The following is a 10,580-nucleotide window of genomic DNA, read 5'->3' on the forward strand; positions in this document are numbered from 1 at the left end:
TATTGATTAAAAAAAAAAAAAAAATCCAGAAGACAAGACCTACGCAAGTAAATATCAACAAAGGAGCCAACCTTATTATCTCCAAAGAAATTTACACCTGTCAGGTGTTGAGAAAAGAGGAATTTGTACCTTCCCTCAGCGGGCGGACGTCGTCTTTTTTTTTTTTCTTTCTTTTTTTGTTGAAATGGCCAACAAAGGTTTGCAGATTTTGGGTTTCGTCCTAGCCCTTTTGGGTCTCATTGGATTGATTATTGGCACAATTCTGCCTCAGTGGAAGATGTCTGCTTATGTTGGAGATAACATCATCACAGCCATCGCCATGTATGAAGGACTCTGGATGTCCTGCGCGTTTCAGAGCACCGGTCAAATCCAGTGCAAAGTCTACGACTCAATCCTGCAGCTCAACAGTAAGTCATGTCGTTACTTGGCGCGCCAAGAGTCAGAAACTGTGTTTTCTAATAGGAGGGAGGCAGATCTGTTCCCCTTGAAGGTCGGAACTCTGAGGCCTGTGCGTAATTTAATTATATCGCACCTGTCTAAAAGAAAAATAAATGTTTTTAATGTTATTTGAGCTATTAAATCCTGTGGCGTGCAGCGGGACCTTATTGTGAAGAACACCTGTTGGAATACTTTTTTTAAAAAATTTATTTCCTCAGTTGTCTCTCGTCACCATTAAGCGCTTCTCAGATTCTTGAGGCTTGGGTTAACCGGTTTTGTCACTTATTAACTGAGCCTTTTATTCTCTCAGAAGTTAAACCACAGTCTCAGTCCTCGTCTGCCTTGAACGCATAAATTTTAAACATTTCCAGTGTGGGGACTTGGATTATACCGCAATGGCGGCTGTGCGTTAAACACCCGTATGGCCACTGTTTAGTCAACAGGCACCAGCTTCTCAGACAGGTATAAAAGACAGCAAATGGTAGAAGCATTATTTGAACCCCCAAAACAATTACTCTTAAACATGTGTTGTGTGAAAAATACAGCAGTCACAATACTAAAATCCATTATTATCACCTTTTTTTTTAATCATAAAGCGGAGGCTGAGCCTGTCTATGGTAACATGGCTGCTGGGTTCTTCATTGTAAATGCTTCAGGAGAGACTGATTGATAGATCAACCCGCAGGCATAAACTGACAAAGTCAAGAGAGGCGGGTTTTTTTTTTTTTTTTTCAAATGAGGTTCCTCGATAAGGCTGTTTCTTGTTTTTTTTCCTCATTTTTTGCCAACATAATTCTAGGTACTTGTTGATTTTCAGGTTAAAAGTTCACAAACTGGACATTTTTTTTCCAATATGTTTAATTTTTTCTTTATCAAAACATTTGATATAATATCTGCAGCACAATGCACCTTATCGCCTCTTCAAACATAGGCACAAACCAGCTCTGATATATATTGTGTGATTAAAACTGTGGTTAGATATGGAGTGAGGGCACAAATGCTGGGCAACTATTCAGAAATACCTGCCCAAAATCCACTAAAATACACTGAGTTTGAGGAATATTTGGTGTTGAAAATGGGATTCCAACCGCATTCCTCACATTCTGTAAAGGTCTCGCCTGGTAAGATGGTGGTCTGAAGTTATGCAGTGTCCACCTGCTGAAAAGCAGCCTGTGAGCACCTGAAATTGGGAGTGTCTTCTTTTTCTAATAATGAAACGTGAAACCTGGTCAGACCTGTTTCTGACTTGTAACCTTCCACACATTTCCCCCACCCCCACGTCAGTATGCCCTCTTCCGGTTAGAGCCGGTTTCTGTTGTGCGTTGGTAAAGGGAGTGGTAATAGGGACACAAGAGACAGAAGCCACTCTGTTGAACAGGACTTTTCCCACGTGGTGGTTTCTCAGTGAAAAAACAGGCTTTGAATTGTGGTGTTAACATGGAAATCATTTATAAAGCATTTAAAATGGAAATACTTTTTTTGCTTCTTTTTTTTTTTTGGAGTCCAGTGAAGTCATGCCACACCCATGGCCTTTTGTACAGTTTGTTAATAAGTAAATGAAAATTCAATAACTGATGGCATAACCCTGTCCTGCATTGTTCCAGGTGCCCTCCAGGCAACTCGCGCTCTCATGATTGTCAGCATTATTGTAACCTTGGCTGGCCTGGGCGTAGCCTGCATGGGAATGAAGTGCACCAACTGTGGAGGAGATGACAAAACTCGCAAGTCCCGCATTGCCATGACTGGTGGCATTATCATCTTGATTGGATGTAAGGAACTGTCAGTTCTGTAGTTTTGTTTTTTGGTCTTCTCAGTGAACAGTTGGAAGTGATGGGTTTCTTTTTTTTTTCTCTCCTCCAACAGCTTTGTGTGCAATTGTTGCCTGCTCTTGGTACGCTCATGACATCATCCAAGCCTTTTACAACCCTTTCACACCAGTGAATACCAAGTAAGTGTATTGGATATCCAACATTTATGAATCTTTCTTGTCCACATGGTCTGTTTTTTTTTAAGAAGAGATGCCAGTCAATTACAATGTAGCCCTTCTGATCGGCTGGTGTGTTTACTCATGCTCCTCCCCTTCCTGTGTCCTTCCTTAACCCCGCTGACTTACTATAACTTGTCATGACAGGTACGAGTTTGGCTCTGCCATCTTCATTGCTTGGGCTGGAGCGTTCCTGGCGGTAGTTGGAGGTGGCATGTTGGCAGCATCCTGCCCAAGAGAGAAGGCTGCACCAAGGTATCCCATGTCCAAAGCATCCAGCAACAAGGACTATGTTTGAGCAGGAAAGCACTAGAGTGTTAAACATGTAAGAAACACTGGAACATTCTTATTAGTCCAACCCAGAGATCGAAATGTTGAAAAAGATGCGTCCCAACAGGTGATCAGAACCTGTTTTTATTTTGTGTTATTTTGTTCAGGGTTACCCTGTGATGTTACTGTAATATATTTACAAAAACATCATTAAGGTTTTAAATAACATCTGTTTACTTGTTAGAGATGATTGGCTTGGCCCTGTGTGGAACTCCTGTTGGTGCCTACTGATTTGTATACTGTGTGGTATGTGGCCACTTATTTTATACCTGCAAAGCACTAGTTTAAAATTAAGGTGGAACATCAAAGATATTATACAGCTTTTGTGTGTAGAAGATTTGTCACATTCTGCTTGGTACATTATTTGTATAGTGTTTTTGATTGGACTGTAGAAATTGGATGTGGCAATGGACAACCATTACACCTCTTGTTACTGTGCAGGCTGAATCCATATATGATAAACATCTGGCACCTGAGAATTAATTTGCTTCATTTATTTCCATGTATTTGTGCCTATTTATATGTGACAAATAATCTGGTTCGACTGTGTTCTATGTTTTAATCAACTTCTGGAGTAAAATGTATGTCTAAATTCAGATTGCCAATATTCTTTTCACAGTCACAGCAACATGTTTTGAGCTTGACGTCTTGTGTAACTATAACTTGTATAAAAAGTCTTATTACTCCTGTTTTTGTTTTTTAAACTCAGTAGCTGTCGCTGCCCTCATCCAATCTGTTTTTTTTCAAATTGTGATTTTGCAATGTTTTTGTCTTAATAAAATAATTTTTTTTTTTTACTTTTTCTGGCTTGTCATGCCTAAACACAATTTCTTCCATTAACCAGCGTAAGGACAGTAAATATTTTTGACCAAGCTTGACCAGACGACTTGCAGTTGATTCTCTTACTGAAGCACAGATATATCAGGGCCTAACTTTTTATGGTATGGAAGCAATCTTTATTAGTACAGATAGAGATGGACTGTGGCATAATGGCGAACAAAATGAAAGTTGCTTTGGTTTGATTGCCACCCTGTGGTGTGCATCAGTATTTGCTTTTAATTAGTTTATAACAAGTGCATTATTTTTAGATAGTAAAAGTATAATGAATGCTGGTCTGGGAAATTTATTTTCATAACACCACCGCAATTTTATTCTATATTTTTAAAGTGTTGTCTTCAGGCTCTGATTTGTCAGTGGTATCTAGTGCCAGTTTTCTGTTTTTCGTTCTCAAATCATTTTATCCTTCAGGTTTGGGCCAAAGAATAATAATGACATTTCTTTCAGGCTAAGCTATCTGACCAGTCTGCTGCTATAAGTTCACACGAGACTTCCCATTCATCCTTTCCCTTATATGCAGCCATTTATGTCTCTAGTCAAGGTTTGAACATTAAATCCAGGCCATAACATCACACAGTTCTGCCATTTCACTGTCCATCACTATTTGTTATCCCCAGATATTAAACGGTACACTTATGTGTGGTCATTTATTGACCAATAAAGGTAAAAAACATACAGAAGGGGTGCTCTCGAAGCAGCATTATTACTCTGTCCTTCAATTCACAACTACATTCGCTGTCAATGAAAGTACATTCCCACACCTGTGTCCTGTGCAAAATATTTATTTTGTAACATCTGCATTGAAAATATTTTATTGTTAAATTAAAAACTACATGTTCCGTGCTTATTAACCGAAATGATGCATATTAGAGACTGTTCTCCACCAACACTAAAACACTAAGGATTTGAGATAAGAGTAAAGTCACTGCAGCTTTAACCTAAGAGGACAGAGAACATTGTGTGTTTTCTTGTTTAAGTCATCAGCAGTGTTTTCAATGAAGTGTAATTTACAAAAAATTTTAAAATTTAAATTTTCTTATGTTAGTTTTAACTAATGTTTGTACACTTTTGGGACAGTAGTTCCATTAAAGGCAGATTATTAAAATGCACTATAGAAAATGTAGTTGTTTAGCACATTTCTGGTACTTTGTTAGGAAATGTGTGGTAACGCTTGTTTAAAACAAAGGTTTGCATCAATGTAATACCTGGAACACTGTTAATAATGGTACTAGTAGGAAATAATTAGCTAAAATATGACATGCATCAAAATACAAAAAAGCAATGTCCCCTGATTAAGTTTTTGCAAAAGTGATCAATCTTCAGGTTGTTCGGTCAACAAAGTTGGCCTTTATAATTATTAAATTACTATTTTAGATGATTAGCAGATGCTTAGAGTATACAAAATGCTTTATTAACACAAGGGTTAAAAACATAAGGTCTTTTCCACAACTTGGTCGAATTGCAGTAGAAACCTTGTTAATTCACGACATCAGCACTCCCTCTAGAGGCCAAAACGGCACAAGACAAGAAAATAGCTCGGGTCACGGAGACTTAAAATATTTTTTGAAAAAAATTCCCAAACATCTGGTTTGATGAACAAAATTTAATCCACTTGAATGCCTGCTACTTCGTGATTTAGAGATCATATTAGTTGAACAAATCCTTTTAATTTCTTGGATTATATCTGGATCCAATTGATCATGTTCACAGCAAATACCAAACTTTGTGATTGAATGAATTCTGTTCTGGTCCACCATTCTCTGCTTCGGTCAATTCTTCTACATGGGTCCATTTCCAATAATTTACAATTAAGTCCATTCAAAATGTTTGGACTTACCCTGGTTACCAAAACACACCCAATCAACCGTCTAAAGAGGACACACACAGACAGCTTTCATTGTTTGAACTTTTAATGAAGGTGGACATATAAAATTAGGAAAACATGTCTGCAGCTAATATGCACTGAACAGACAGACATTTGCAGAGTCCACTTTAACATTAGGCTTGCCTGTTCAGTCAAACTTGATTCTCCAAAAAATGGAATGAACGATGCCAAGATAAGTGTCTCAATTTCATTTCCAGTGGAAAGGAATTTTAGTGCTAAACATCTGCACAATCTTGTGCAGATGTTAACAATCTTGTTAATTTGCCATTAGTTGAAGCAACAGTGTGAAACAGATCAACTTACTGAATATAGTCATTTGTGATGACCAACGACAATCTTTCCAAAATGTAAAATTTTAAAGAATAATTCTGACAATGCTTTACATTGAAACAAGTGGACAGCACTGCAATGGATTTTTATTTTCTACAAAAGCATAAACATTCAAAACCTTTCCAAAAGTGCAGTGCAGTTTGTGACCAGACTATCCAATACAATATCATTCAACTGCTATCAACATTGCAACCACCACAGCTGCAGCCTGCTTTGTGGGCAAGAAATATCCATGATCACATCAGCTGGTGTTTTACTGGCTGCTAAGTTTCTTCAGCTGCTTGATTGCTGTGGCTGTGTGTGCTCGTACATACGTGGAACAATTTGATGCATTCTTTTCTGCTTTACTGAATTAGGACAAGCAGTCTTTATTTATATTGGAATTAAACACAGATATCCGACATACCCTGCTGCAACAACCTAGTGAATATTTCTATACAATTTTTAGAAAAATGATTTTTAAAGGTAATGTTTCTTAAGTTTTATTAAACCACAGATGTCCCTGCCTTATTAATGGAGGACAGACAATGAGATGCAACCCTACAACCAGCAGTCTCTTCATACAGGAGGGCAGGTAGGGTGGGACAACACATTAAGACAATTACTGTAATGATGTGTGAATCAAAAATGTGAGGCACAGAGTTTAGTTTCAGAAAATTTGAGAGGTGCTGTGGGAACAAACGAGTCATAAAATGAGATAAAACTATGGAGACTGCTTGGATTCCTTCATGCTCTGTCGCCACTTCCACAGCTCTGCGATATCCTAAAAAACAAAACAAAAAAAAAGAACTGTTGAAATGCTGCAGCTGCAAAATAAGAACTTCTTTATCAAGTGAGAACTTAAACATTTGAGCTTTTTCCTGTACACATTTACTCTCTCTGTACTTTAAATTATTTCTCCTGTGTATGATATTGTAATTTTGGAATCCTCCAGTGGTATATATAAAAGAGTAAGTCTACATATAAAAATTTTACAATCTGAAATTGAAGTTCGATAGAAGTTTACGACGGACGTCTGGAAATGCCAAAATTGACTTTTTTTTCATTTCGTGGGTGTGTTCTGAAAATGTCAAACTAAAGAGAAAGAAGTGTCCTAAATTAACACTTAAATAACATTGACAATTAAAACAAAAGCTAATTCAGGACAATGTACATGTGTTCAATTTAACAGTGTTGAATTGCTACAAACTTTTACTTTACCTTTGCCTCTGTGACTTTATAGCTTTGCTTCAACAAGTTCTCAAACTTAGGCTGGACCTTAGGTAATGATATTCCCTGTAAAATTGGAAAATAATAATGAATGAGCAATTGTATATGTGGGCAGGCCAATTTTAGTCACATCATGGATGACATCAAAAAAAGAAATAGAGCAAAAAAGACACCAACCTTCTTCACTGCCTCTATCAGCTTGGTTTTAACTTCAGGAACTGATGCATTCCCTTTTGGAGTTGGTGGAGATTTAACTTTACCACCTTTACCTTTCGGGGTCTTTTCCTATAAAAATGCATTTATAATCTTTAAAATACTAACTTATGAATGACATCAACTACTGATTACTCAGAGATATTGTGGTCAAAAAGGACAGTTTATAAAAGCTAACCTGCTTTGGTGCTGGGGTGCTGGGTTTTGTGCTCTTCCCATTCTGAGCAGCAGCTTGTGGTTTGGATGGTTTTTGCTTGGCCTGTAACAAATACATATCCGGTGGTTACTAGCAACACATTCTGAGCGCTGAGTCCGCAAATATTTGAACGAGTGCTTGCCTTGACAGGTGACTGGTCCTCCTCCGTCTCCTCTTCATCATCTCTGAAAAAGAAATAGTGGATTAAAAATAGCATCCGTCTAAGTCCAAACAAAATGCTTTCAACAGTCATCAGTCACATCAGTCACACTTTGATGTTATTTACACGCTAAAATCTGTATTTGCAACTCAATACATACTCTTCCTCATCCTCCTCATCTTCCTCCTCATCATCATCCTCTTCATCATCATCACCACCTTCTACATCCATTTTCATTTTTTTCTGCCAGAGACAGAAGTGTGTCATGTCCATTTGAATTTGATCTGAAATTGAAACTGAAAATGTAATCATGATGTAACACTAACCTGAGATTTGGCAGCAGGAGACTGAGCAGGTCTTTTCTTTGACATCGGCACATCTTCTTCCTCCTCTTCTTCTTCCTCTTCCTCCTCCTCCTCCTCCTCCTCAAAAGACTGATCATCATCCATCACTAACAATTTAGGAAGAGTAAAATGGTTAATAAAACCAACAAGATTCACGACACTAATTGAGAACTGCTGACAGATGAGCGTGAGTAATCCATGAATTAAATTACAGGCTTTTTTCCTGGCCAGTTTTATTGTTTGTGTCCTCTTTAATACTCACTGACAAGGTGTTGTCCACAGATGTGGACCGGACCCGGGCCGGCTTTCAGACGCAGAACTGTTGGGGGTGCGAGCCAGAAACCACCAAGACACACCTGCAAAAATCATTTGTTTCCATAATGTAAGCTGAACTCATGAGCAACTGGATGCACTTTGAATATGGAGCTTATCAACTATGAAAATCAGTTTACACATAGAAGTCAAACCAATTTATTATTAGTTCATTTCCCCACAGGGACAAAAAAGTGGACAACATTAACAAAGCAGTACAGCCTTAGAGCTTGATGGGTGGGTGAAGGGGCAATAAACCTGACAACGAGAGGTATATGAGAAGTAATTTACTTACACTTGGCAGAGTAGAGGGCTTCAGTGAAGCCAGCACTGCCTTGACTTTCTGACCCTCTGCATCTTGTCCTTCTACCTCCACCGTGTGAAGTTCATCCTTGGTGCTGGGGTCGACACAGACCTGAAAATAGCAGTACAATAAGTTGATTGTGATGTGGCTTTAAAAAAGTACTTCCAATAGATTGTAGTACATTTTTGTGTTTGTTTTGTTTTTGAGTAGATCAACCACAGGGTTCTGTGATTGTAAATTTGTCTATATGTGACCTGGGATCATAGGGTACTTACCATCCTTAGATCTAGCTGATGCTCAAAGTTATCATCCTCAGGATTGAACACGACATCCTTTCCAGCTTCCAGTACGCACCCTTATGAAATATACATATATTAAAACCCATTATGGAAAATACTCAGATCGGAAGAGTCAAACATACATCCGCCTATTAATGTTTCAGGACATCAACGATGGCGCAACGTGCTCTAGTTCAAATTCACAGAAGAGGGAGCCATACAGATCTGAAAATTTCCACATGGACTGAAATCCATTGAGTTAAAAGAGATAATAACAACTTATGTGGTGCAGATTCTGTGTTTTGTAACCTTTCTAACAACGGCACATAGAATTTTAGAGTGCTCTTTTTGGTTTATGTAGTATTTCAAATTGCAGTGTGGAGGATATTCTCATTTCTGTCTGAACTCATGACTTCTGACTTGTTTTAGAATACATTATTGTATTTTCTGTGGTCACTGAACGCAACACAAACTAAATCATGTCTAAACGTAACGTTTTTACTTCTCTAAATGAGAAAAGGTGAACGAAGTAACTTACAAAAATGCAATAAAAAGAAATGGCTACAGTGACGTCATAACCTATTCAGGGGCAAATAAATAATGATAGCTTATAATGAAAATCTGGAGGAGCGCACGGTAAGGTTCAAACCCTCCTGTCTGTCCTACGGCAGACACGCCAGGAGTTCCGCAGGCGCTAGAACACGTGCTGAACGTCTTTCCGGATGACTTTAAAAATAAATGTCACGTCTAAATTTAATTTTGCCGTCAATCAAAGAGTAATTTAACTACAATACACAAAATGTCAACTGTTTATTATAAAAAAAAGTACGCCTAAAAGATACAGGCACGCTAGAGAACATGGGCGCCGCCATGTTGATCGACAGACACGTGTATGACTGATTCAGGGTGGTCTGTAGCCACGCACACGAATAGGTCATTTCATAATTAAACTTTTTTTAAAAAGTATGGAAAAAATTGACTTGGCCCTCCGTGGCTGAGTGAAATGTGTGGCTAAACAGTTTAATTTAATCAGTGTATGATCCTGATATAAGCAGTCCAACATGAAGTCATTAAAAAAACAAAACTAAACATAATGAAATGACAGGCAGAAATATCTCACCGTAAAGAAATGTCTGTGGTGACGTTTGTTCCTCGTCTAAACCGTTCATCTTGTAAATTAAGCAGCAGACCGACTTGTTGCTTCAGTGAGGTGGTAGAGTGACGAACTCCTACTAATGTGTTAGCCACCACAGAACACGCGAGATGCTGCCTCCTTTCTTCTTCTTTGGTCACACCGAGAAGGACGTTTACCAGACACGTGGACGGGAAACAGCGACATCCACTGGTTGTATAGCGCACGTACAGTCTCTCAGTCTCACTTAAAATGTGAATGGAGCAGGAGGGGACATGGAGACTGTTTTTAGTTTGATTTGTCGGGTGAAATTTGCTCCATTTGTCAGTGTAAAGAATTCGTACAATATAATACAAAATACAAGAAGTAAAACCAATGCTTTTTTTAAGGGTAATTTTTTTCTGTTATATACATTAACACAAACAATTGCAGAAAATATTAGATTAAAAAGACAATAAAATTTAACTTGGACATTTATTCCGGTGTCTTTTTACCAATGCTGTACTTGCTGACATTAAACTTGGACACGTGACAACACAAGTTTTGTGGTCGAACATTTGTGGTTGCATTTCAGTGTCAGTTTGGGTTTGTTTGTGTGCTTTCATGGTCGGAAAGACGATTCATGTAG

General features: G+C 38.1%; 2 protein-coding genes across 2 annotated transcripts; one reads left to right on the forward strand and one right to left on the reverse strand.

Annotated features, from left to right (window-relative positions):
- LOC137606726 (claudin-7-B-like) lies at window positions 1-3,543 on the forward strand. Its single transcript, XM_068332119.1, has 4 exons — window positions 1-407; window positions 2,043-2,207; window positions 2,302-2,386; window positions 2,570-3,543. The coding sequence occupies exons 1-4, from the start codon at window positions 185-187 to the stop codon at window positions 2,718-2,720; spliced, it is 624 nt and encodes a 207-aa protein (XP_068188220.1). The 5' UTR covers window positions 1-184; the 3' UTR covers window positions 2,721-3,543.
- Window positions 3,544-5,333: 1,790 nt separating this feature from the next.
- On the reverse strand, window positions 5,334-10,096 carry npm1a (nucleophosmin 1a). Its single transcript, XM_068331179.1, has 11 exons — window positions 9,941-10,096; window positions 8,818-8,897; window positions 8,534-8,653; window positions 8,189-8,282; window positions 7,909-8,033; window positions 7,743-7,825; window positions 7,565-7,607; window positions 7,405-7,485; window positions 7,191-7,298; window positions 7,005-7,079; window positions 5,334-6,567 (listed from the first exon to the last, which is right to left on the reverse strand). Exons 1-11 carry the CDS (start codon window positions 9,987-9,989, stop codon window positions 6,508-6,510), a joined length of 918 nt encoding a protein of 305 aa, XP_068187280.1. The 5' UTR covers window positions 9,990-10,096; the 3' UTR covers window positions 5,334-6,507.
- Window positions 10,097-10,580: the final 484 nt, after the last annotated feature.

The sequence above is a fragment of the Antennarius striatus genome, chromosome 13 (genome assembly GCF_040054535.1).
Source record: "Antennarius striatus isolate MH-2024 chromosome 13, ASM4005453v1, whole genome shotgun sequence".
Classification (NCBI taxonomy): Eukaryota; Metazoa; Chordata; class Actinopteri; order Lophiiformes; family Antennariidae; genus Antennarius; species Antennarius striatus.

Coding starts and splice junctions, on each gene's coding strand:
- LOC137606726 (XM_068332119.1), top strand. CDS start 185: ATGGCCAACAAAGGTTTGCAGATTTTGGGTTTCGTCCTAGCCCTTTTG. Junction 408..2,042: donor CTCAATCCTGCAGCTCAACA/GTAAGTCATGTC, acceptor GCATTGTTCCAG/GTGCCCTCCAGGCAACTCGC. Junction 2,387..2,569: donor TTCACACCAGTGAATACCAA/GTAAGTGTATTG, acceptor TTGTCATGACAG/GTACGAGTTTGGCTCTGCCA.
- npm1a (XM_068331179.1), bottom strand. CDS start 9,989: ATGAACGGTTTAGACGAGGAACAAACGTCACCACAGACATTTCTTTAC. Junction 8,654..8,817: donor ATCAGCTAGATCTAAGGATG/GTAAGTACCCTA, acceptor TGCTATTTTCAG/GTCTGTGTCGACCCCAGCAC. Junction 7,826..7,908: donor CTCCTGCTGCCAAATCTCAG/GTTAGTGTTACA, acceptor TGTCTCTGGCAG/AAAAAAATGAAAATGGATGT.